Genomic DNA, 26,240 nt, shown 5'->3' on the forward strand with positions numbered 1-26,240 from the left:
TAACAAGGCATGATGTGAATTTGCTCTGAAGGGCCAGCAGCTGGAGGTCAGGACCAGACGAGAGCATTCCAGGCTGAGACAACCTCCATGGAGGTCGGCTTTCTGCGTGCCAGGCTTCCAGCATCCGCCTCGACAGAGCTGGCTTGTGCCAACCTGCCTGTTGGCACACCTGCCTCCAAAGTTTAGGACAAGCCCTAAGGGATTGTCCTAAATTTTAGGAGGAGGCAGGATCCAGCACCTGGGCAGGGTGTTCTTGTGCAGCAGCACAGGGGGTTTGGCTGGGATGGAGAAGGATGCTTGGGGTCAGGCGCCATCCGTGTGGGCTCTGTGCGCCGAGCGTGAATTATTTCTTCTTTTCGCTGTAAAACTGTGCTTCTGAGGGACACGTTCATGAAATATAAATGTGAGACCTGCTTTAAGTGGGCAGAGCCTGGAGATGAATGGTGGGTCTGCGCAGGCAGCAGCATGCAGCCTTTCACTTCCCAGCTGCAATTAATAATTTATGATTTTCATAACATGAGCTGTGATCTGGGAGCCCAAAATGCCCCAGGGGCTGGCAGGGCTCCCCCACAGCACACTGCCACCAGTGCTTCACCCGTACTGACAGGCACCGTCCCCATAGCCACCCGCACAGCACTGCGCAGGATCCGGCCACAGCTTGCCATCACAGCGGGGAGCATGGTCTGGTCCCCAGTGAGTATGGGAGGCATTGCATGGCAATGGGTGGCCATGGGTTAGTGGTGGGCTGGGTGGTGATGGGTTAGTGATGGGTTGGCGGTGGTACCATAAAACTTCCCAGTTTGAGGACAGAAGGCGCGAGAAGAGGGATGATAGCCGGCTGGGGGATTGGGTAAATCTGAATGAAAACTTCTTTTCATAATCATCCCTGGGTGAGAACCTCAGTTTCTGCAACACCAGTGTCTTCTGTGCGGAAAATGACCCAGAATAGTTCATTTTGAGTGAGCTGACGCTAAGTCTGTGCCCAGGAGTTGCTAGGTGCTGGGCTGAGGTTCAGAGGGTTGGGGACCTGCTTGTGGCTGTGCAAGGGACAGCACTGAGCCAAGTAAGAGCCAGACCAGTGACCTACAGCCAGGATTGTAATACAAGTGTGACTCCTGAAGCAATGGCACGTAGGCCCTTGCTGAGGACCGGGATGGCAAACAGCTACGAAGGGCGCAGGAGAGGAGACACAGCTCTAGGCAGGTTGCACAAAAAATTGGGGCAGTGGTACAGGCAGGATGTTGGCATACAGGCAACCCCATCATTTCCACGCCGGAGCCCTCCAGCCCAATTAAGCATCCTTTGCCACCCTTGGGAGGAGGGTGATGCCAGAGCCGCCATCACCCGTGGTGACCAGGGACACTGCCCTGGGTGTGTGTCCCCAGGCAGAGGCTGGCTCTAGGGCAGGGAGAGGGTCTCCAGCGGGTGCAGGGTGGCACGAGGGCCAGGCGAGATGTCCTGGCTCCCACCTGCCCCTGTCTGGGCTGAACCTCCCCCTCCCAGATTCTGCTCTGTTTTCAGCTCAGCTAGAAAACAAACACTTTGGGGTTGTTGGTTTTTTTCTTCCTTTCCTAATTTAGATGGTCCCAAGGCCCCACAGGCAGATAAAGGCGAATTTATTCCTTCCCTGTGTTTATGGCGCTGCTGGAACATGCTGCTCCCACAAATATTACATCAAGGGAGCGTGGGGAAGGTTCAGCTTCCACAGCGTGACTTAACTCTCACCTACATCTGCCCATCACCGCTCACTGCCTCCTCCCACGCCCCAGCATCGCACCCCAGCCGTGCTGCTGCCGTCTCTGGCTTGGCTCGGCGGTGGTGGCTCTGGCCGTGCCAGTCCCTGTGTCATCGCTCCCGGGGCAGCTGGTGCCTTCGGCTCCTGCTCCAAACCGCGCTGGTGCCTCAGCTCATCCCGCGAGCTGAGAGTGTCCCGGTGCCTGGTGCCACATGGACCCCACGACTTCAGCCTCAGCGCCTTCTCACGTGCCTGACGTGTCCCCAGGGAGTGCAGGGGCAGCATCGAAATGCCCCTGGGGGATCAGCTAATGCCCCCCCATGTCCCCAACAGCCCTGCTCTGCCACAGGGCAGAGTGGGTGCAGACCTGGGCAAGGATGCAGAGACACCGCAGGACCCCAGCTGGGCTTGGCATGGGGCTCCTGCCACATTGGTAGGGATTGGGACCATTTGGGATGCAGGTCCCTTGCATCCCGGGCTGCGTTGGGAGAACTGAGAGAGCTCAGCCCTCCCTCGTCCGTCTCTGCGGTTGGCCCCAGCCTCGCCAGAAAGCAGCCCTGGGGGGATGCCAGGATGGCTCTTGCACCAGACGAGCTGCCACCACCGGAGCTCTGTCTACTGCCAGACGTGGGCATGGGCTGTCCTTGGCTGTGAGTGCCGGGGCCGTGCAGACTGTCGCAATGCAACACGAGGCTCCGAGCTGTGTTTGCTTGGCTGGGACAGTGTGTCACCGCCGACGGAGTCTGGCTTGCGTCATGCCGGTGGACTGGGGAGAGCAGTGCCCAGCCTCCATCCGCTCGCCTTGCCAGAGGCAGCCGCCGGCTTGGTGGGATGCAAGGGCAGGGGACAGGCAAGGAAGGGGAGAGGATGGCTGCGGGAGGGCTGGGGGGAGACAGCAGTGAAGACGGAGGGTTCTTTGCCTGCAGGAAAGAAGTTGAGGGCGAGGAGTGCCCCGAGGCACTGGAGGGAAGGGCTCAGGGCTGGGGGCTGGAGGTTTTAGTGGCTGTTCATTAATACAACCCAAGTTACCCACATGGGGCTGGTGGGAGAGGAATGCTGGTGAGACCCTTCCTGGCCACAAAAGCCCTGAGGAAATGGCATCGGGGATGTCAGTGTCTTCCAGGGCAGAGGTGCGATGAGCCCCAGACCCCGCGCTGCGAGCATCGCTCACGGGCTGCCCTGGCATGCTGCTAGAGCCCTGCCTTTTTGCAGGGTCCAGCAGAAAAATGAACTCAAAAATCCGCTTCGTGGGACAGCTGGACAGCTGCAGGTCTCCAGTGGGATGCGGTTGATGGGGACCGTTCCCTCTCTGCCAGATCCCAAGAGGTGGAGGCTGCGGTGCGAAGCCGGTGGGGCTGCTTTCCTCGTGGTGACCGGCCCCGGGTACACACCCTGCTGCTCACCACCAAGATTTGACTAAAATGCAAACACTGGCTTGCCTGGCCTGGCTTTTCAAAGAGGTCCAAAACCCCAAGCCAGTCTCACCACCTCTTCCCGGGCAAGGGTGAGTCACCAGACCGGCGCTGCCTTCCCTGAGCCGTGGCGGTGATGCTGGGCACAGCACCGATCCCAGCCCTGCACGTGGCCATGGAGGCATCTGCGGGCAGGGTGCTGGGCAGCACCTGGGGTGAATTTGGGGTTGTCCATCACCACTGGTGGGGAGAGGGAGCTCTGTCCCTCCTGATGCTCTGGCTCCATGGGAAGGGACGTCACCATCCTCTGAAATCAGCCTGGAGGTTGGGAAATGAGCTGGTCCCTAGGCAGCGGTGGGGTCAGGGATACCTGGAGAGGAGCTGAACCTTGGGGAGGGGTAGCGTGAGGACAGCGAAGGAAATCAGAGATAGGGGCAGGAAATAACAAACGTGAGTCAGCTGAGAAACACGCGGGCAAGGACAGCTTCGGAGAGCTAATCTGCAAGAGATAACACTGCCAGGATGGAGGAGCCTTGGAGATGAGCTCATGGAAAGGGAGAATCAAGGCACAGAGGTGTCTGAAACTCCAGCGGCCGACACGGTCCTTTGCATCACGCTCAGCTACGTCACCCCTGGGTGCTGGGGGGACCGTGGGGCTCGGCACTCAGCCTTGGGTACTCTGGACACCATGTACACTTTGGCATGCATATTGTAGCTTCCAAAGGTTTCCCTGAAATCCTGCACTGGGTGTTTATCCCCTGACAGACAGGACTAGCTACGGCGCAGCCTGTCTGCTTTTAGTCTGGAGGAGATTAAGCTCTCTAGGGCCTAATGGCAATTCTTTTGGCAAGCGTTCAGCAGGCCTTAATCCATCTTATCTCCACTCTGAAAGGACGAATTAGGCACCTCTCCAAGCGCTCAATGGGGAGCAGAAGCAGCAGGAGCTCTGGCAATGCACAAGCTGCTGCGGGCGCCCCGGGGATGCCCTACATACGGCAAAGAGGCCGCGGAGCCGCTGGCTCGCAGGCAGGAGCCGGAGCGATCTGGGGGCTGAGGAAGAGGCAGTGTTGCAGGACGGCCGGCACGCTTTCCTCTGCTCAGCAGGACCCTCTTGCCTTTCTCTCCCTGAACATCCAGATGTTGGGATCACCAGGAGTCTTGGCCTGAATAATGAAGGTCCCAAATCCCTTGGGATTTGCCTGGGTGTGAGCCAAGGGTGGCTTCTTGGCTCATGGGGGAAGACTGGGGAGAACATGGCCCTGCTCATCCCTGCGCAAAGGCACCCACGCCAGCACCAGTGCCTGTCCAGCCCATCCAGCCCATCCGGTACCCAGGGATGTCCCTGCTCCCACGGTCCAGATGTGGTCAAGACTCCCGAGTGATGAGAGGACATCCAGGTCATGTGGGATGGTCTCATCATCGCACTCACCGCTCCGCCGTCAGGCACGGGGACTCTGAACTTGGCTTTTGCAAACCTGTCCTGACATTGCTAATAATAACTGTGTTAATTAGGGAGCTCTCCCAGCCCTGCATGATTCGTTTGGTCAGTTATGGGGGATATTGTCAGAGTAATGTAAATGAGGGGTGGCATTCTCCTCCTCAGCAGCCGTCTGGAATGCCGGAGCTGTGTCTGAGACCCAAGGCACTCGCTGCACGTCAGGGTGACCCAGTCTGTGCAGATGCCGCAGGCAAGGACGCCGCTCAGCTCAGTCCCACGTAGACATTTGGCCCAAGGAATCGTGGCTCAGACACCCACCGAGCATGACGGCTGCTCACACCCATCTCCACCACAGGCACCCAAAGGTGAAGGGCTGCATCCCAGCCAGGCTGTCTGCCCCGAGCCCACTAGCTGTCCCTGGCTTTTAGACAACTGCCCATCACCGTGGCATCTTGCCTTCCGCAATTCCCTTCCATGTGAAATCAGAGAGGACAGCGAAACTGTGGGCTTTGCAGAGCCTGAAATTTCCCACTTTTCTGCACCAATGCCCTGCTGGCAGTGGGTGACTGGGGGCTTAATTTCTCTTTGTCCATGGTATCCCTTGGGTGACAGATGGCCTGGTGGCTCACTGGCTCACATGCCCACCCGGTGGGGGTCGGGACCGTGGCATAGCAGCGGGACAGGGTCTCTCCGCATTTGCCAGAGGGGACCAGATTGCCCTGAGGTCAGTCAGGGCCAGTTTGCAGGATGGTGGCAGAGCCTCTGTGGTATCGTCCGGTCCCATTCTGGGGTGAAAACACCCCTCAGCTGGGAAATACCTTTAGGGGGGAGTTTTTCTTCTTTGCCATGGCATGGCAAAGGCGGTGATGGGCTTGCTGCAGGGCTGCTGCCAGCCGGCACCCATGGGCGCTGCCGAGGGACCTGTCACCGCGGGATTGCCCTCCCAGGGGAGGCGAAGTGCGAGTGATGCCGTGGCTCAGCATCGCTGCCCGCTGCTGTCCTTGCTCCTCACCTCGGGCCTGTTTGCTCTGCGTCGAGCTGTGCTGCCCATGAGTCAGCATCTGAGGTGGGCCAAAAATGCCATGGAAGCTTTCTGGGTGCTGCTGGGGTGACACCCTGGCCAGTGAACCCATCGTGCAGCACCAGCCCCCAGCCCGCCCCTGCGTTTCGTCACAGCGGCTCTGCAGGGACCCCAGGCGTCCCTCCGTAGCTGGTGAGTCTTGGGGGTCTTTGCTGGAAGATTTAAGCTGTGTCTTGTTTCTCTCCTTGGCCCCCAAAGCTCCCTTTTTCCTCTGGAAAAGAATTAATTGAGCAAGGATTAATCAAGAAGCAGAAAACAAAGCTGCAAATTTTCAAATGAGATGTCAAGTATTGCAGGACCTGCCCATTTCTTTCTGCACTTAGTGTGTACTTTGGTTCCAACCCAGGCTCGTCCCGCTCTGGCCACCAGCCGCCCTCGTGTCTATTCCTGGCCTGAAGAGCCCGGCGCTGGCAGAAACCCCCTCTCTGTGTTGCATCACCGGTTGAACTCCAGTGCATGCCGTCTCCAAAGCAACAAGCAGCTAAAATTGGTAGAAAGTTTGATCTGAGCCTGAGCCAAGCTTAATTTTTAATTGCTTCTAATTTCATTCTCTGGGCTGGGTTTGCCAAGCCAGGCAGAAAGGTCGTGGTGGCAGATGCAGACTCGGTTACCTGCGGGCAGTGCTCCGGTCCTTCCCCGGTGTGCAGGACACAGCCACGGGCAGCAGCGCTGGTTCTGCGTCCCCACTGCAGCTGGGGGTCCTGGCTCAGCCGGTTGTCCCGTTCCCCACTCTCCGGGCCCCCAGCTGGGCTCTCAGCTCCCCCGGGAGCCCTGTTTGTTCCCTCTATGGCAGAAGAGACTGAGCACCTTGCCCGAGCCCCTGAAGGCAGGGAGCCACTTTTTCAGCTTTTGCTTCTGTGTGTTCAAAGGACCAGCATGGTGTGAGGATTTGCCGTTAAATCCCAAACACCTTGTGGCATTCCTGAGTCCATTCCCAGCCCTGGAGCCTCCCTTTTCCCATGCCATGCCTGCAGCCTCCCCCATCCCATCCCATCCCATCCCATCCCATCCCATCCCATCCCATCCCATCCTACCCTGCAGCCTCCCCCATCCCATCCCACCCCATCCCATCCCATCCCATCCCATCCCTGCAGCCTCTCCCTTCCCATCCCATGGTCAGGCAACCAATGAGGGGAGCGTTTCTGACATGGAGGCACACAGGGAAGGTGGGAGTCTGCACTAGCACTCCCTGGAAGGCATCTCCTCTCCCAAATGTCTCCCTGAGCAGGGATTAGAAGGCCACATTCCCGGTGTGGTTCATGGCTGCCAGCGGAGAGAGTGAAAATTGCCTGGTCCTGGCTCGGAGCCACTGGAACCTTCCACAAAATCCCCAAACACACTGTGCTTGCGCTGACAAAGCAAACAGTTATTCAAATGACAAAGGTCACCTCTCCCCTTTTTGACAGCTATTTTTTCACCACATACTGAAGTCCAAGGGTAAAGGAGCTGCAGAGCCAGGCACAGCTTCATCCCTTGCACCAGCTCAGGGTATTAGAAAGATTTGGGAGAGAGGAAGAAACCATCCTCAGGCAGAAGCTGGGACGACAGGGTCCCTCTCACTGATGTCCCCCCAAATCATCCCAATGAACCCCAAGCAGGGGTTGCAAACATTTACAGGATGTGGTCACTTAGGGGTTGTGCGAACAAGCATCACCTGGGCTCCCTGTGAGGCTGTGGCATGGCCCCACTGGCTGCACATATGGGTTTCACCAAATCCCTGAAGCTGCAGTGACGGTCTTCCCCATAAAGCGTGGGGAGCGGCTGTCAGCATCTCAGCGAGACTCAGCATCGCCTGGAAAGCAGCAAGTCAGTGCTAGCGGCTCCCAGCCCCTCAAGGCTGCCCATATGTCACCAGTGGCTGTGAGCACCCGTGTGCTGCACCTAAATGCGGCTGGGGACTTCCCAGGACACTAACAGAGGAGGAGGAAACCGCTGGGAGGGCTGAGCCTGGTGCTGGCGGTGCCGCACGGGCTGGCACAAGCCATAAGCTGCCCTGACACAAGGGCAAACCCTTGCCCTTAGCCCAACAGTGCTTGAGGCATCCTTGAGTCCCAGGAAGGCATCGGGCTGGCCCTGCTGCAAGACTGCGTTCCTGATGATATTCACATTTTCTGCAGAGTCCCAGGTGAGGCTGATGATGGGGTGTCCCCAGGGAGCCACGCACTGGGTGGAGGAATGTGCACCAGAAACTGCCAGTGGGCTTTCTCTTGTTGGTCCAGAGAAAATCCTGATGAGAGCAGAGATCTCCAGCAAGGTACGCCGATAAGCCCTGCCCGTCTGTGCCACCTGCCATTCATTCTTGCAGCGTCAAACAAAAATCCTCCCAAATATGTAACACATGGAAAGTCGCCCGGAGGCTGGCAAATCACCCAGGGCTATCCCCAGCTCTGTCCTTGCCCAGGGGTGCAGGTGCTGTACAAGGCTGGGACCCCCCTACTGCTCCCCTCTGCATCCTGACCTTGCCCTCCCAAAGGAAGATATTGCCCGGCTGAGGGTATTGATTTGGGTGATTTTGGAAGCGGTCAGTTAGCAGAAGCGAACCCCAAAGCCACCATTGTAAAGCGACACTTCCCAACACAAACCCTAGTTTTCGGTTGAAATGGAGGAGTCGTGATGCTCCATGGTCTCAGGGGGTCACCACCAGCCATGACGATCATGGCATCCTCAGCCACTTTGTTTGACAAGAAGCATCCCATTTTAGATTCCTTTTTTTGGGGCGTGGGCATTTTCTTGGACTGTGCTCACGATTTACCTTTCCTCTGCACTTTGCAATGGGGAAGCAATTTCCAGGCATCCCTGAGCCACATAGGCGGGTTCTTGGCATCAGTATTTTTTTCTCTAGGTATCTGATTTTCCTTGCAGTGGGAGGATCAGCAGATGTCAAACCCAGGCAGCTCCAAGGGCACATGTTCAGTGCCGGGCGGGTGAGGAGGTCCGACGCAAGCATCCAAGCTCAAAGCTCAGATGCAGACTTGGACCCGCTTCAGCTTTGTTACCGTCTGCCGAGCAAAGTCCCGCGAATCGAAACGTCTGTCTACACCAGGTAAAAACCTCGCAACATTTGTTTTTCTAAGAAATTCAAACTAAACAGAGGTTGCTCTGTCCCAGCCCTGCCTGAGCAGAACCACTTCATGCCCATGTGCTCCTTCTCCAGTCTGTGCAAGAGGACATAAGTCAAAGCTGGGTGCAGGATGCCCCAGGCGTGGCACCTATGGGTGCTATGCGCTGCATGGTGGGTGCCAGCTGCGGGATGCCCCAGGCATGGTAGACACGGTACCTGTGGGTGCTGTGTGCTGGGTGGTGGGTGCTGTGTGCTGGGTGGTGGGTGCTGGGTGCAGGATGCCCCAGGGGAGGTACCTGTGGGTGCTGGGTGCTGAGCAGCTCCCATTTGGGAAACCAAGCCCTACAGCAGGGATGGGGCTGCTGGCGAGAGCTCAGATCTGCCCTGCAGGCAGCGAAATGCTCAGTTTACAGCTAAGGAAACCGAGAAGCAGCCGAGGTCACTGTCACAGCGAGGGAAAATGCCAGGGCTGGAAACGGAGCCAGCTCCCACCTCCCAGCCCCCTGGCTCCCCTGGGGATCTGGAGCCCTCCTGCAGCCCTCCGGGCTCCCAGCCACTGCTGCCATTTTGCCAGCGAGGTGGCTGGGAAAGGGGCTGCTGGAGCTTTTAGTGCTTTGGGGCATTTTCATCTGTTTCTTTTCAGGTTTTCACTGCGGTAAACAGAAAGCACTGGGGGATTTTTCATCTCCTAGTGCCTGCATGTCCTGTGGGGTGGGGTGTGAAAATCTGGAAAAAAACAGAATCCGAGCATGAAAATCCATAAAAATCTTGGCTAAAGATTAAGATATATTTATATACCCTATTGGAAAATGTTCACGACAGAGAAAAAGCCTTGCTTTCGTCACTTCTTTTCGGCCCCCACCCCGCAGAGCCTGTGCCGTCCCTTCCCCTTACCTTCTCGATGTGACCTTCTGCAGCAGTAGGAAATATCCTGACTTCCCAGATGCATCCCGAAGCCGGTATTCCTGGCCACCCAGTTACATAGCTGAGTACACAGTTTGGATGCAGCTGGCTGGGTGGGCTGAGAAATGTCACCGCTACCTCACCTGGTCCCTTGAGGTACAGCCCTGCCTTTCCCTGTGCTTCGGCCACCGGAGCCAGATGGGGAGCCTGAGCACCACGTCGTCTTGGTTGTGAACCGAGCAGGAAGGCTCTGGGGAGAGGTTTGATCCCCAGCCGGGGTTTTCAGCACTGTGCCCAAAAAGCCTGCGTGCTCTTCCCCTGCATTGGCTGGAGGAGGAGTGTCTCCCCTGGCATTCCCCCATCTAAAGCTCTGCAGCCCTCTGCTACGGGTGTTGGAAGCCAGCAGGTCCCTTCCTGGGTGGAAAAGCAGCCATGGCCCCATGGGGATGCAGGGACAGGCAGGGACCCAGCGGAGCCCTCGACGGACGTGGATGCTGCTGACTGTGGGTGCAGCACAGCCGAACCCGGCAGCGGCGGCGTCCCAGCCCTGGGGCCAGCCTTGTGCTGCCAGCCTGGCTCCAAGCGGCTCACTCTGTCCCTTGCTGCAGGAGTGTCCTGATGGGATGGGGACCTGCCCAGCACCAGGGGAGAAGGGGACGGTGGGAAACAACCTCCTGAGCAAAGCGAGATATGAACGCAGCATGCGGGAGAGCTCAGGAGGCCAAAAAGCACTTACCCAGCACTCACCCAGCAAGGTGTTGGACAGGAGTGCAAGTCCCCGAGGGCCAGCGCAGCCACCCGTCCTGCATGTCCTGGGGTGGCTAAAACCCGTCCTGGGCAGCAGAAGTGGCTCTGAGGTTTATCACACAGCGCAGCAAAAAAAGCCGTTTGTGCTGCACCAGGAGATCCAGTCTGCGAGGAGTTGTGCCCGCAGAATGGAGGGGCCACGGCCACCGGCAGATGCCGACTGATAAGTGCCGAGGAGTGCCAGAGCCGTCTCCATCCCCATTGCAGAGAAGGGGATGGGTGACCAGGAGTGACTAACAGGACCGCGGATGCACTCGCTGTGGGCTCTGCTCATGCTTGCTGCAGCGGCTGTCTCCGTCCAGTGGCTCTGGGCATCTTCTTCCAGAAATGGTGAAGGAAATGAAAGGATGTTCAGAAAACATCTGGAAAAATCCCCTGTCACCTCCCTGCCCACAAAAGGCTCTTCCAAAGCCACTGTCTCTGTCACTAGCCAAAGGTTGCTAGTAAAAGGGAAGCCACCATTGTCTCGTTGGGAAAGCAGAGCCCAGCCCTGGTTTCGGTGGTCTGGCCCTTCCCACGTGGGCTTGGGAGCAAACTGAGTGTGCCAAAGGGCAGCCTCATCCCCTGGGGACCTGGAGCTCCCTGTGCCGATGAGCTGCAAGCCCAGCCAGCGAGAGCCCCTAATTCAAAACGCATGTTGTTTAAATCGAGAGATGACTGTAAAAATAAGGGTCGGATTTCTTCGGCTGCCAAGCCTCCCACGTTAACCCAAGCCCTCCGGTTTCCTGCCTTCTGGCATGTGTGACCTTCCGCACAGTAACCCCGGCTCTCCCCAAGGAGCCCCGGGATGGCAGGAAGAATAAAGGGTAGTGAAGACTTGCATAACCTTCATCCAGCCCTGCCAGGAAAATAAGGAGGCCGCTTGGATCGAGAGTGTCGCGGGCCTTTTATGTTGGCTTTTCAAGCGTGAAAATGGGCTTCCCTGCTCTGGGCTAGCAGTGCCTGGGATCCTCCCCAGGTCAGAGGAACCCCAGGGTGGCTGCAACCCTCACCCCATCCTCCAGAGCCCATAGGGGACATTGCAGCCCAGGTACCGACATCTTCTCCCCTCGCCTGGGCTGCCAGCAGTTTGCCCAGGGCTGCCCTGTGCTGGCAGGGAAAGCCAGAGGAGAAAGGATGGGAATGGAGCCCGGGCAACATGGCCGAGCTCCCGACGCAGATGGTCCTCGCTGGGGGTGGACGGCTGCAACCAATTTTCCACGTTTCTGACTCACCCTGCTTAGAAATTTGTCTCTGCTCAGGAAGCAGCGCCATCAAGAGCAGAAGCTTTTGCAAACTCGCTGACAGGGATGAGGGGGTGTCCCTGGCCCTGGGGAAGGATGAGGCTGGTGCTCAGGCAGCCTGTGTTGCCCCAGTGTCACCAGTCCCCTCGGGGCGGTGAGGGTTGAGATACAACCAACCTGGCTGCGGAGCAGGTCCAGGCAGGCTGCAGGAGCCAGGCTGGTCCCTCGCTGCCATGTGCCGAGGCCAGGAGCCACACAGCCCCTCTCCGGAGCAGGGGGGGACGGGGTTTCTGGTCCAGCAAAGCTCATGCTTGGGAAGAGCTGGAATAAGTGACCCCAGCGTGGGGGGTTTTTAGCAGGCAGAACTGTTTCTCTAGCAGGGCTGGGCCCGTGGGTGTGCAATTGATAACTCACTGCCACGACCAGGTTTGAGCGGAGACCGAGGTGGATGGGTTGCCTGCTCCAGCCAGGAATGCTGCCAGTGCTTGTCTGGGTGAGACGTGCTACTGCTCTCAGCCAGGGGCCGGTAGGAAATCCCTGTTGGACGTCTCCCGACCTCCACTGAATCAGAATAACTGTTCCTCTGGAAAACCTAAATTTATCCCTGAAGCGGTGACGGCATAATTCACATATGCCCTATTCCCCTCTCATTGGAGTCTCCCTTCTGTTTGCCATTTCCAACAATAAAGCAACACTGTGAGCAACCTTCCTGTAAGTCAGCATCTCTCCCGTCCCTCCTGGTGACGTGAGCCCAGGGCTGAGCAGCTGCAGGAATTCATGTGAGTTCAGGCCGGGCTGAACTTTCGCACAGTGACCCGCCAGGTCAGCGTGGGAAGGAGTGAGATGGAGAAAGGCAGAGAACAAAGACACCCATCGCAGCCCGCCCGCTCGCAGACTGCTGTGCACGGGATGGCAGGACGGGGACGGCAATGGGGATGGCGATGGATGTGCCGCCAGGCGTGTGGGGGTTGTTTGGAGGAGCTACCTGTGGTGCGTGCTGGGGATACTGCCTTTGCCGGCTGGCTGGACTGGGAGGATTGCATGGAAGAGGGGATGGGGATGAGAATGGGTGTTGTGATTGGGATAAGGATAGGGACTGGGATGGGAGGGACCCCTGTTCCCGCAGAGAGACCTCCACAAAAAATAACTGCCTCTGGAGCCTGCTGTTCCCTCACCAGGGGATGACCCCAGCCAGGGGGATCTCGATGAAGCACGCAGAGACCCAGGGGCAGACCCCGAGGGCCACCGTGCCCTCCTGCGCCCTGGGCTGCTCCGGTGTCCCAAAGGCCGCAGGGTCTGCTGGGCTGGGGCAGGGTCCTTGTGGGGTCCCTCCTGGGGGTGCACTCTGCTGCGCAGGGTAAAAGGTCCTTCATCCCCCCAGAGAAAACCTCGGCCCTTCCCCAGCCCCAAACCGAGCCGGGCAGTCAGGACCCCACAGGGATTTCGGCCACAGCCTTCCACGTGGGGCAGACCAGGGCTTCCTCATGGCACGGAGAAATGCCTTGAGAGATCAATCCCTGCTGGCCAGGCCATTTTAAGCTCTATTTAAACTCAGGTCTGCAGAGAGCACCTTCGCATTGACCTGTGGTCATTCACAGCCCAGGGTAGCTGAGTGCCTCAGGGGACTTTTCATTTGTGTACGTTAAAAATTCATATTTCTCAGGGCAAATTGGAGATGTCCCAATAGGAAAACACAGCCAAAGAAAAATGCATAAATCATGTGGCTTCTCAACAGGCCTTGGCTTCTTACATTACCTCTCTCCTGCCTCAGCACAAACACTGCAAATGCAGAAAATAACCAGTGGGAACACGTCTGCTTCGGCACCCGGCATAACCCCATCATTTCCCAGGACAAGCTCCAGTGTTGGGTAACGGCAGGGCAGGGAGCGGAGCTGCACACAGGATTCATTTTGCCTGACGTCGTTAATCCAGAGCAATAGTCAACACATGAAATTTTGATTCCCTGTTTGTCCCAGTGACTCGGGGGTTTGGTGTTTCCCAGGTCAGAGGGCTCTGGGGATGCTGGGTGCTCCAACCCTGGGCTCCATAGGCATAGCTCCTGCCAGTTCTCTCTCTCTCCTGGGATGCCAAAAACCCGCAGGACCAAGATGAAAAGAATTTTCATGGTTTTTTGGGGGGACGACCCCATCTGGGAATTTTCGGCAGAGCTGTGGCTGCCCCTCCAGCACTCGGGAGGGGTGGTGGGGGTGGCAGCAGATCTGTCCCTTGGAGGGGGGGGGCAGATGTACAACATCTGGCATGACCAAGGTGCCACACAGGGACCCCAGGCCCCACAGAGAAATCCGATGCTCTCGTCCTGCCGTGGGGGGTGTGTATGACCCCTCCCCATCACCACCAGCCCCCCCAACGTGGCCCCAGCTCCTCTCCAGCAACTGCAGCAGGACGAGCACAGAGGGGCTCCCCAAACCTCAAAGGTTTGGAAAAAGCGACGACCACAATTCTTTTCCTTTTTCCTCATTTGCAAAATTCCTTCCGACCCTGAAATAAATGAGAAAGCGCCTGCTGGAGGAGGGGGCTGGGAGCTCTCTCTCGACTCTGTGCCTGCTGAAATTTCCCAAATTCCTCCTTCCCCAGCTCCTACCTCTGTGACTCCTCCCTGTGCTGTCGCTGCTGGGTGCTTGCCCTGAGGCCTCTCACTCACCCTTTCCGAGCAGCAGCTGGGAAATGCTTGGAGACGGCTCAGGGCCAGAAGAACAAGAAACCGGTGGCTGGTATTTATTTCTGCAGGAGCCTCCTACGCCTTTGTACATAAACACACCTACACCAAAGAGATGCTTCGCCCCCAACAACAGGGAATTTATCCCCGCAAAGGAAAAAGATGGGAAACCCTGAATATTAGTTGCCTACTTGGGCACGGGAAAATAAGTTTGGCTGATGGAAGTATCGGGTGCACGTCATCGCTTTGGCAAGGCTGAGTGCCATGGGAGAGCTCTGCAAAACCGCAGTTAAATAGTGGCAGATCTCAAGTGCAGACCCTTGGCAAAAAATCCTCAGGGAAGAGCTGTGCAGGGCAGGAAAGCCGCTCCCGACGGCCGCTGCCCTTGGGAAGCTCCCGTGCCACCACCCTGCCTGCACCCCCAGGTAACATGGGGACTCCTGGAAGGGTAAATCCTAATGCCAGGCATTTTTGGGCAAGATGAAAAGGCTTCTCCCCCAGGATGGGTGGGCCAGGGCTGGGAGTGGCAGCGGTGAGATGGAGGCAGAACCGCTGTGGGCTTCTGTGGGGCTGAGCAGAGGCAAGCTCGGCACAAGCCCCCGCTGCAGCCCTGGTCCCGCGGGGGCTCAGCATCAGCGAGACCTGTGGGCAGGGCCCAGCAAGTGGTGGGAAGCGGGGATTTAGCCCCTAAAGACGGTGTGGATGGGAATGCAGCTCCCTGCTCTAGGATGAGCTTCGTAGAGGAGGGAGTGAGCGCTGGGGCGGCAGGAGGAAACACCCGGAGGGGAGGGAGCAGAAGGGCTCCATCTGCTCTTATCTGAAAAGAGCCGAGAGTGGCTCCATCACGGTGTGTGAATTCCTTCCTGGGGAGAAAAAACAGAGACCGAAAATCCCTTTAGGCCAGCAGAAAAAGGCAGGACAAGAGGGAAGAGCAGGTAACCAGAGTCCAAGACACTTGCAAATGAAAGAAGATGCACATTTTCACAGGGGGATGATTGAAGCCTTAGAGGGGGGAGGAATTAATCCTTGGCACTCTCGGGGACAGGGAGCGTTTAGAGGAGTGAACGTCCTGCTCCCCCCAGGTGCACAGAGGAGCTGACCCCAAGAGTGCACCCTCCCCAGGGCTGGCAGCACCCTGCAGGGCATCACCCGGGAGCCCTGCGCCTGCAGCGTCCACCCTTGCCCAGGGTCACCCAGCAGAGTCCTGCTCCCACCGCAGGCACCCACTGCAGGGCTCCCAGCACCCATTAGGGCACGGCCTGGGAGCCCTGTGCCCACAGCATACACCCACCCCGAGGCCAACAGCTCCTGGTGGGGCACGGCCCGGGGAGAGGAGATGGGTGCAGGCACACGGTGGGGCAGCACCCATGGCTGGGGGCTCCACGGGGCAGGGGAGAGGGCAAGCGGCAGGGCTTGGCTGGGATGAGGGTCCCCGGTGCAGGGTGAGGGGCAGGGTGGTCAGCAGGGACGGGGACGGGGACAGGGACGGGGATGGGGATGGGGATGGGGAGGGGGTTGGGGACAGAGATGGGGATGGGGATGGGGACGGGGATGGGGACGGGGATGGGGATGGGGATGGGGGTGGGGATGGGGACGGGGACGGGGACGGGGATGGGGACGGGGACGGGGACAGGGATGGGGACGGGGACAGGGACAGGGACGGGGATGGGGACGGGGATGGGGATGGGGAAGGGGACAGGGACGGGGATGGGGACGGGGATGGGGACGGGGATTGGGACGGGGATGGGGATGGGGATGGGGACGGGGGATGGCAACGGGGATGGCAACGGGCATTGGGACGGGGATGGGGATGGGGACGGGACAGTGTGCGAGGACGGGCGCGGCCAGGGCTCAGCGGCGAGGGACCGAGGCTGCCCCGGGTGGGAGCTGCCAGGACTCGGAGCCGGGGCTGCCACGGGCGGCCCGGGGCCCGGGCCCGGCGGGGGAGGGCGAACAAAGCGGCGGGGCCGGGCGGGCGGGGAGGGGCCGGTGCCGGGGCCGTCCCCGCCGCGGTGCGCGGGCGGCGATAAAAGCGGGAGCGCGGCGGCGGGGCGCGCACTGGGAGGCGGCCGGGCAGCCATGCAGCTCACCGGGGCAACGCTGCTGCTGCTGCTGTTGTGCGCCGGGGCGGCCGCCGCGGCGGGACCGGCTGCCGGGCGAGCCGGGACCGAGCGGCGTTCGGCGGTGGGGGCGGGCAGCAAGGAGCGGCGGGCGCAGTTCGCCTCTTGGGACGAGGTGAACGTGATCGCCCACGGGCTGCTGCAGCTCGGCCACGGCCTCAAGGAGCACGTGGACCGCACCAAGGGGCAGATGCGGGAGCTCGGCAGCCGCCTGAGCGCCCACAACAGCTCCATGGGGCGGCTGCTGCGCCAGGCGCGGGAGGCGCAGGAGCGGGGCGAGCGGCTGCGGGCCAGCGTGCGGGAGCTGGAGGGCCGCGGCCGGCAGCTCCTCAACCTCTCCGAGGCTCTGCGGCAGCGCCTGGAGGAGGTGGCGGCCGACAAAGCCCAGATCCAAGGGCGGCTGGAGCAGCTGGAGGGCCGCGTCCGGCAAGTGCTGCAAGCGCGGCCGGCCGATAACCAGAGCGCCAAGGACCTGGGAGCGCTGCAGGTGAGCGTCGACGGGGTGGGGGGGGGGGGACGACGACACGACACGACGGGACACCCGCCCCGGCTGGGGGCACCGGGAGCGACCCGGGGAGGCGGGGGAGACCCGACCCACCCAGGCACCGGGAGCGACCCGAGGTGGGGGGACGCGACACACGACCACCAGGCACGCACCCCCCCCCCCCCCCCCCCCAACCCCGGGTACTGGGACCGGGCTGGGGGGAAGCGGGGAGGGGGCCCTGCCTTCCCGGGAGCGGCCGCGGGAGAGCGATGTGGGGGGACCCGACACTCCCGGGGCAGCAGTTGTGGGGAGCAGCTCTCCCGGGACACAGCGGGGGGGGCAGCCCGGAGGGGTGCGGGGGACCCGACCCTCCTGGGGTGCTGGGAGCAGTGGGTGGGGATCGGCCTTAGGAAAGCGGGGGACACACACACACACAGATCCGAAGGTCCTGGGGACACCTGGAGCATCCGGGGGGACTGGCACACCTGGCTCCGTGCAGAACGTGCGGCACAGCCGGATCTCCCCAGAGCTGCGGGGTTCACCTGGCTCTTCCCCCCGCAGTCCCTGATGGATGCGCAGAACTTGCGAATCGAGGAGCTCTTGCAGAAGATCAAGCAGCAGCAGTACAAGCTGGACAAGCAGAATCTGCAGATTAAAAGCCTGCAGAGCAAGGTGAGCCCCTGTCCCGCTCTGCGGCTCGGGGACCGCAGCCTGGTCCTGGCATGAACCGCCGTGGCAGCCCAGCTGGCACAGTGCTCTGGTGGCAGGAGAACCGGCTGTGCCGCTGCTCCCTGGCTTTGGGGACCCTACAAAGGCCGTGGCCCTGTGTTGGTGCAAGGGTAGCAAACTGCAAGCTCCCTGAGTATTTGCACGGAGCAATAGGAGGAATTGGTGTGTGGGAACAGACCCTCTCCGGGCTCTTTCTTTGAGTTTATCTGCAGAATAAACTCATTAGCATGGGTGTGAAAACCCACAATAATTTCTGGCTTTACCAGCCTTTGGTATCACTTATTCCTTGAGGTTTCTGGGCAAGTTCAGCCCCAGCTCTGGTCACAGGGGAGCAGCTGACGGCTTGGCTGATCAGCTCCCCTGAGTGTTGAAAATGAGCTGAGATAAAACTGTTCTGACTTGTGCATTTTTTTTTAGGTCAATCTACTGATCCCCTTACACCTGAAGGACAACAAAACACAGTCGCCGAAGTGGAAGATAAACCTGAAGAAGAGCCTCAGCCTCACCAACCAGAGTCAGAACACTAGTGGGGAGCCTGTGCTGACACAGAGTGAGTATTTGCCTGTGCTGCCCCACTCCTCTGTGCTGGAGCAAACCTGCTGCAGTTGCAACTGTTTGGAAACAAAAGGTTCAGTTGTCCTGAGTCAGGATGTGAGATGTGCTCACAAAACCGGAGCTTGGGAGTTTGGCCAGACTGAGGGGATCTGGAACACGGGTAGGAATTTAAGGATTTGAGAGGAATTTTCCTGCCTGATATTAAGAATGCAGTGAGGAGCGGACAAACACTGCTAGCGGCTATTTGTCAGAGGATTGGCAGGTGGGGGGGGGTGAATGCAAGCAGGAGAGGAGGATCTCTGCTCCTTGGAGTTAACTCTTGTTCACCTGCTCCCACTTTACCAGGCAGAGTCTGCTTTTCAGTCAGCCTGCTGGTGGAGTGGAGGGTTAGGGAGCCCTGGACCACGAGAGGAGAGCTAGATCTTTGCGCGTCCATCTCCCTTGGCTCATATTTAGGGCTCATACATGAAAGACAAGTGCCTCAGCTCTCACTATCCTTAGCAGAAGGTGCTGAGGTGCAGCAAACACCTGGGCAGTGAAGGCACCGGGCACTCCCAGCCCTGGGAAACGTGCGCCAGAGCAGATGAGTGGATGCTGCATCTGGAGCTCCTGGCTCTGCCTGGAGCATCCTCTCTGCCGGCAAGGGAACTGGAGGAGCTCCCGCAGAGCGAAGGGCAGCAAAGCGGGTGTCCCCAGCTGCGCTGCGTCCCGCAGCCTCCCTCCCAGACAGGAACTGGTGTCCCTGCAGGGTTTGCTGGTCAGGAGCAGCTGCTCTTATGTCAGCTAAATCACGGTGCTGGCTCTGTCTGTGCAGCTGTCTGGGGATGTCCAGTGCGAGCCAAACAGAAACCAGGCAGGGTAAGGATGCATGGGGAAATCCTGCCCAGGGCTTAATGTAGGTATTGCTATGGGAAAACACACGGTAATTTGTATGTGGAGCCTGGAGCTGTCACCGGTGTGCCTGAAAGCTGGGTGAGCAGAACAAAGAGCTGCAGAATCGATGCTGACAAGGACAGAGATGGGATGTGGGGCTCCAAACTCCTCCTGGCGCTTGGCTCAGTGGGGCTGGCCAGCCCACAGTGGGGCTACGTGAGGTCTCCTTCGGTCAGAGCAGCACTAGTGAGCCAGAAAACTGTCTCAAAACCTCTTTCCCTGCCATTTTTTTCCAGCTTTGCTTTGTGACTTGCCCTCAATAGTGTGTCATGGAATCCTAGAATTGTTTAAGTTAGAAGGGAACTTTAAAGGTCATCTAGTCCAACCAGCTAGTCCGACCCGCCCTGCTCCATTCTCAGGTTATGCTAGAAGTGGGGTGCAGGGTGATGGGTTTGGGTCTTTGCTACTTACTGGTGGCAGATGTAGGCTCTGTGGCTCTGTGCCAGCTGATGGGTGCTGGGTGCAGCAACCCTTGTGAAGCACGGTAGGAGGCAGCAAGAGCCCGCAGCCCCTGGGGATGCCACGAGGCGGCGGGGGGGTGGTGGTGAGAGCTCAGCACCTTCTCAGGCCACACTGTCCCTGATGGGGGGACCCTGAGCATCCCCAGCACCCTGGGCATCCCGACTCCCTCCCACCTGGCTGAGCTGTGAGCTCCCCCTTCTCTTGCCTAATCCCTGATGCTGGTATCGCTGACAGAAAACAAATTGGCTTCCTCTCATTAGCAAGTCGAGTGAGTTTTTTGGCAAATCTTAAAGCACACAATATCTGGCAGGCCAGCCCTGTGCCCTTTGCCTGGGGAGGCTTGTGGCTGCTTTCAGAGCAGACAAGTGCCGGGAAGGCTTGTGCCGGCAGCTCCCTGCCTATTGTCAGGCAGAGCTGCAGTGCCTGCATGGCCCTGGGGAAGAGCGATGAACTCCACCAGCAGCCCTTTCAGAAAGACCCTTTTATTTGCATCCAGTGAACACAAGTTTTTTCAGGCCAGAGATGGCACGGGGCCAAGCATGTGAAAGTTGAAGGCTTGAAGCAGCCTGGAGAGTGAAAGGTTTAATCACTTGCAGAAAGAGGATCAGGTCTTTAGGCAGAGCCTGTGCTTTCTGGCAGCTGGCCGAGTAGGGGAAAGGTAGAGCCCTGCTCGCTCTCTCCCTGTGGTGCTGGGACTCCAAAATAATTGGGTTGGGGAGGGTGAGGCGGGGGGTGATGCAAACAGCTCCAGGCATGCCCTGCCATCCGCAAGAAAGGTTGTTTATCCCAGGTTGGTGACCTCTCGTCATGCCTGGAGATCCTGTTGGGTAAATACGGTGCCATGCCTGGGGCAGCTCCAGTGAGCCTTGTTGATTCTTCTGTCTTGTTTGGCTAAATAAAGGGGGAGGGAAAGAAAAACATCCAGAGCAGCCAGGAGGTCTTGTTGTTCTGCTGGTGCCATACGGATGTGCAACATGAACTGGAACTAACGAGCATGTTCCTCAAACAAAAAGATTGAGCTGAGGCTGTTCAAGCAGCTGCATCTCATTCAGCTGCTTGAAAGTCCCTGTTGCACCAGGAAAACAGAAGAGATCCAAGTGCATTGAGTGTGGCCGGGGCCCAGAAAAAAAAAAACAAACAGGGATGGGGCTGACTTCTGCATGCTGGGGCCACTGAGCATCTGCCCAGGCACTGTCCTGCTGATGCTGGGAGATACGGTGGGAGAGGAGGCGAGGAGCTCTGTGGGGCTGGGTGAGCCCAGCAGCCCCCAGCACCTCCCCGCAGCCACGCTTGTGAGCCGGGGCTGCTGCAGCTGTGGGTGTGGGGTCAGGTTGTGGGTTTTCCTTCCCCTGAGCCTCCTTTGGCTTCCCTGGCTGCATTCACCTAGAAAGTGGGGATACTGGGGATGCACTTGGCCTCCCCGCAGTGCCGGGTGGCTTTGTGTGGTTTTGATCCCTCGTGCGAAACGCTCGCCCTCGATCCACGCGTGCACAGGCTTGGGGAGGGCTCAGGGTCACACGCTCGTCCCGTGGGTGCACTGATGGGCTCGGTGGCAGCAGTCCTGCGCTGGCGTCGGCTCGGGGGTGCGAGGGATGCTAAGGGCAGCGTGAGTCCGGCCACGCTGGCTGTGGGGCTGTCCCGCTGCAGGCGGTGGGAGAGGGGCTGCCTGTGCCAAGGAGGGGAAAGTTCACCAGGGGGGTCTAGGGTTGGGGAGAAATAGGTGAAAGGTGGTAGCAGGTGTCACATTGCTGTCCCCCGGGTCCCCCCAACTGACCTTTCCTCCAGTTGTGGTTTTGCCCTTCACCCCAGCGCAGCATCGGGGCTCCCTGGGTGCCCAGAGAGGATGGGGCAGGGGCCGATGCCCCCCGGGGGCTGCTCTTGTCCTCAGCAGCTCAAAGGCCCCATTTTCCCCGCTTCTGCCCCACACAAAACCCTGCGGTCGTGGGGGAGGCCCCTCTCCCCGCTGCCACCCCGGGTCATGGTGCCAGCCCTGACCCCAGGGGCAGCTACTGCAAGGGGGACCCCACAGCAGGGTTGGGGGGGTAGCCAGCACCCCGGCATAGCCTGGGGCTTGTCTTTAGGTTTCTTCACCCGTCTGTCTTGGGGTCGTGCTGGCAGCAGCTGTGAGCCACCAAAATCCATCCCACCCTCGTGCGGGGAGAACAGACCCCCTTTGTCTGGGGGTGATGGGGGCACCTGTCCCGGCTGACAAAGAGCCCCTTGACTGTGCTGACAGCCTGGGGGCTGAAGTCCCTGCACATCCTCCTGCGGCCTTTTGACTTGGGTTTTGTAATAGGTTCCCCCCCCCCCCCCCCCGCCCCGGCCCCGTCCCTGTCTCTCCCCAAGTGCTGCGGGTGGTGGTTCCTGGATGGACTTTTGTCAGCGCTGTTGAAACGGTGCTTTGCTGGCAGCTCTGGGCAAAGTCCCCTCAGGGGCGGAAGGAGAGGTGGGAGCCCGGCTGGTGTGGGGATGGAGCGGGGCAAGCTGGGGGTTGGCTTCATCCCAGGCAATCCACTCGTGCAATGAGCTTGGGCTCCTTGTGGTCCACCCACCCCACCCCGTCCCTGCCCCGGTTGGTGTCTTGGGCAAAAGGGTTACCCCAGCTGGCCTGCTGGTGGCAAGTTGCCCAGCAGGACATCTGGCTGGGGTCACCAGGAGCAAGAGGTCATGTGCTGGATGCTCAGGTGCCTTCCTGATGGCAGGACTTGGGGTTTCTTTCTTCCCCTGAGGCCCTTCGAGACTGCTTCAGCCTTGGGGTGGGACAGGGATGCTTGGCCCTGGCTGGCCTCTGGTGTTTCTTCACCCCAAATGGGCTGCTCCTGCCTGCTGTGGGCACAGAGGGAGCTGGGAAGCTCCTCGGGTGTCTCCTCAATGGGGAGCTCTGCTCTCCAGCCTAGGTCACCCCAGCCTGGCCCAACGCCTGGCTTCTGCCTTGGATAGGAGCCCAAGGAGCTGTGTTCGGATAAATGGGACGATACGGGGTCACAGCAAAGATGCTGCAGTCGGGGGCTGTCGTCTCCAGCACGCGTCCAGAGCCGCAGCCACTGCTGTGCGCAGCTGGCCAGGCTCGTGGCCAGGGCTGCAAGTGCCAGGGCCGTGGTAGGAGCACCCTGCTGAGGAAGTGGGACACGGGGCTGTTTTCTCAATCACCGTTTCCTTCCCCCCACAGAGCTTCCAGAGGATTGCCACCAGCTCTTCCTGGCTGGGCAGCAAAGCAGCGGTGTTTTCCAGGTGCAGCCTGCAGGGTCTCAACCCTTCAAAGTCTACTGCGACATGACCGCAGGTAAAGCAGTGGAGATGTCCCGCAGCGCTTTGCACGGTGGTCTTGCAAATGGTAACCCCAAATGACCGTGTTTTTCCGGTCCACAGAAGGTGGCTGGACAGTGATCCAGAGGCGCACAGACGGCTCTGTGGACTTTGACCAGCTTTGGGATGCCTACAAGAATGGCTTTGGAGACCTTCACGGTAGGTGGACAACGGTGTCTGTCTTCTTATTGTGATATCTTAGTACAAGTTATTCCCCCTTGCTGGCCCCTGGAGATCTCTACGTGTTGGAGCGCAGCATTGGGCCGAGGAGGGGGGGACACTGCTTGCAGAGCAAGAGTCCTTGGTCTTCCTGACTTGTCCTGCAGGTACCAGACCAGATTCAAATGCTGCAGTGTCCTGGGTTGTCCCTATTTGTCTCCGGAGCCTGTTCATATTTTGGCTTTGCACGGTGTCGTGGTTTAACCCCAGCCGGCAACTAAGCACCACGCAGCTGCTCACTCACCCTGCCTCGGGATGGGGGATAGAATTGGGGGGAAAAAAAAAAAGTAAAACTCATGGGTTGAGATAAAGACAGTTTAATAGGATAGAAAAGGAAGGGAAAATACTACTACTACTACGAGAATATACAGAACAAGTGATGCACAACACAATTGCTCGCCACCTGCTGACTGATGCCCAGCCAATCCCTGAGCTGTGGTGCCCCCCGGCTGACTCCTTCCAGTTTATATACTGGACCCCCCTGCCCCCTGTGGGATGGGGCATGATGTAAGAGGGTATGGAATACCCTTTGGTTTGTTTGGGTCAGCTGTCCTTGCTGTGTCCCCTCCCAGTTTCTTGTGCATTCCCAGCCTCTGCTGGCAGGGCAGCGTGAAAAATTGAAAAGTCCTTGACTTGGTACAAACACTGCTTAGCAACAACTAAAACATCAGTGTGTTATCAACATTATTCTCATCCTAAATCCAAAACACAGCACTATACCAGCTACTAAGAAGGAAATTATTCCAGCTGAAACCAGGACGCACAGCATTTTTGTGTCCCTGCAGCCAATGCAATGTGTCTTGTTTCAGGTGACTTCTGGCTGGGCCTGGAGAAGATACATCACCTTGTCCAAGAGGGAAGATACAATCTCCTGATTGAGCTGGAAGACTGGGAGGGAAATTCCCAGGTGGTTCAGTTTGTCTTCAGCCTTGGTGGTGAGAGCACAGCCTACATGCTCAACCTGCTGGGACCTCTGGCTGGAGAGCTGGAAAATGCCATCGGGGACTTCAGGCAGCTGCCTTTCTCCACTCGGGATCGTGACCACGACCTCAAAGCTGACACAAACTGTGCCAAACACCTCTCAGGTCAGTACAAGCTCTTCCTTCCCAGTGGCGTGCACTTTTCCTTCAGCCCTCTGCTCTCTGGTGGTGGCCCTGAGCGGGACAGTGACCCTGCGGGACTAGACCCCTTTGGTGTTGAGCCTGACTTGTCCCCTGCTTCCCTGGGAAAGCTGCATCCTTGGGGGAGCCGTGCAGGGAACCAGGAGGGAAGCTGAAACCAGGAGGGGTTCATGATTCGGGTCTTGCCCCAAGCATCTGTCTTCGTAACAGCTTTGCTGGCTGCCACCTTGCTTGGAAATGTTTCAAGAGAAGCAGAGGCCAGTCCCCAGGCCTGAGATGGGGCTGCTGAAGGGTTTGAGGGGGTTTTGCATGCAAGAAAGAGCAGCAGGGATTTGCAGACGCATCCTGAAGTCATACGGGATCTGTACAAAGGTTTCCCAGGGCATGGGACTCCTCAAGTGTGTACGAGGTGGTCTTGTAAGGTCCCGAAGCCCTGGAAAAGTGGGGAAAACGGGGGCAGCAGCTGCCTTGAACCTGGATTTGTTTTCTGTCTGGAAGTGCTGTGGGTTAAACCTGCCTCTGCATTGCCTTGGTAGGTGGCTGGTGGTTCAGCACCTGTGGCCATGCCAACCTCAACGGGAAGTATTTCCGCTCCATCCCCCGCCAGCGGCACGAGCGCAAGCAGGGCATCTTCTGGAAGACATGGAAAGGCAGGTATTACCCGTTGAAGTCAACCACCATGAAAATCCAACCTGCAGCACTGGAAGCAGAGCCCTAAAGCTGCCACTTGAGACTTGACCTTCTCTGCGGAGCACAGACCTGAGCTCCATCACTTGGTGTTTACAGAAAACAAACCTACCCTCCCCAGGAAGTCCCCCGAGGAGCGTTTCTCTTGGTTAGCAGCCCTTTAGTGGCATGACACAGCTCCTCACCATAAGTAAAACAGCTCCATGTTGCTGAAACCCCTGGATGGGAGCTCCCAAACCAGAAGAGGAGCCACCAGCAGGGAGATCCACCTGCAGAGCATGCACAAGGGTCTTCCAACCTGCCACGTGCTGCTGCGGCAAGTTCAAGTTGTCTGGTGCTTTCTGTCCTGTCTGAACACTTCTGTGCTGGTTTTGATGAGCTGGGGCTGGGTGGAAAGGGAGCATGTGAAGTGTTTCACTACCCTGGACCCGAGCGTTGGGTACGGAGCCTTGCCGTGTCCTGTCTTTCACTGTTGTTCCCAAATGATGTCCTATGTACCCTCCTGTGAAAGCCCCCAGAGTCTCCTTCCCTGGCTGGTGCCGAGGGGCAGTGAGCCTCAGGCTGCTCCATCTGCACAGCCCCTGCTCCAGTGACTTCAACGCCCTGAGAATACGCGTGGTGGTGGGAAGGCTGAAGGACACCCTGTGCAGAAGCGGGGGGACCTCAGGCTCACCTGGCTTCCCTGGCCCCCAGGGCTTCAAAGCCCTGTATTTCTGGCTGTGCTGGAATTTGCCAGGATCTGGGGAAACTGCTTCCAGCTCCAGGAGAAAACGTGTGGGATCCTGCAGCTGGTTACATGAGGGCCAGATCCTGGAAGGCTGAGTCTTAAGCTCTGCCTGGAGCCTACCGTTGTTGCTGGGGGTGGTTAGGACGAGCACTAGGAGGGCACAGGTACAGAGCAGTGACTGTCCCTGGGCAGGACGAGCCCTGCTGCCAGCTGTAAATCCCCCTGAAGCCTGGAGGGCTGGCTGCCTTCTCCCAACAGAGTCCCCACGCTTTGCAGAGTGAATAGCACCATCCTGCATGCACGCCCCAAAACTTGCTCTAAAGGGCCAGGGGACCACAGGGTTTCTCTGCAAGAGCTGCACCGCCTTGTCGGGTGCGTACCCTCGTGTACAGCGTCGCCTCTGCCTTTGGGGTGGGTATCTGGGGAGAGGTGGGCAAAACAGGTTTCAAAATACTGTTACGGGCCAAGCTGCCGTCTTGGGGCTTCCCAAGCATCCTGCCCTATTGAAGTCATATTGACTACCGTGCTAGAGCTCCTAGCTGCTAAATATTGTAAATAGT

The 26,240-nt window shown here is 58.7% G+C and overlaps 1 protein-coding gene across 1 annotated transcript; it reads left to right on the top strand.

Annotated features, from left to right (window-relative positions):
* Positions 1-16,379: 16,379 nt before the first annotated feature.
* Positions 16,380-25,849, top strand: ANGPTL4 (angiopoietin like 4). Its single transcript, XM_030033821.2, has 7 exons — positions 16,380-16,944; positions 17,503-17,613; positions 18,088-18,220; positions 22,790-22,903; positions 22,990-23,085; positions 23,955-24,230; positions 24,803-25,849. The coding sequence occupies exons 1-7, from the start codon at positions 16,417-16,419 to the stop codon at positions 24,982-24,984; spliced, it is 1,440 nt and encodes a 479-aa protein (XP_029889681.1). The 5' UTR covers positions 16,380-16,416; the 3' UTR covers positions 24,985-25,849.
* The last annotated feature ends 391 nt before the right edge of the window (positions 25,850-26,240 follow it).

Source organism: Aquila chrysaetos, chromosome 12, assembly GCF_900496995.4.
Source record: "Aquila chrysaetos chrysaetos chromosome 12, bAquChr1.4, whole genome shotgun sequence".
In the NCBI taxonomy this organism is placed as follows: Eukaryota; Metazoa; Chordata; class Aves; order Accipitriformes; family Accipitridae; genus Aquila; species Aquila chrysaetos.

Coding starts and splice junctions, on each gene's coding strand:
- ANGPTL4 (XM_030033821.2), top strand. CDS start 16,417: ATGCAGCTCACCGGGGCAACGCTGCTGCTGCTGCTGTTGTGCGCCGGG. Junction 17,614..18,087: donor TTAAAAGCCTGCAGAGCAAG/GTGAGCCCCTGT, acceptor ATTTTTTTTTAG/GTCAATCTACTGATCCCCTT. Junction 22,904..22,989: donor CTACTGCGACATGACCGCAG/GTAAAGCAGTGG, acceptor TCCGGTCCACAG/AAGGTGGCTGGACAGTGATC.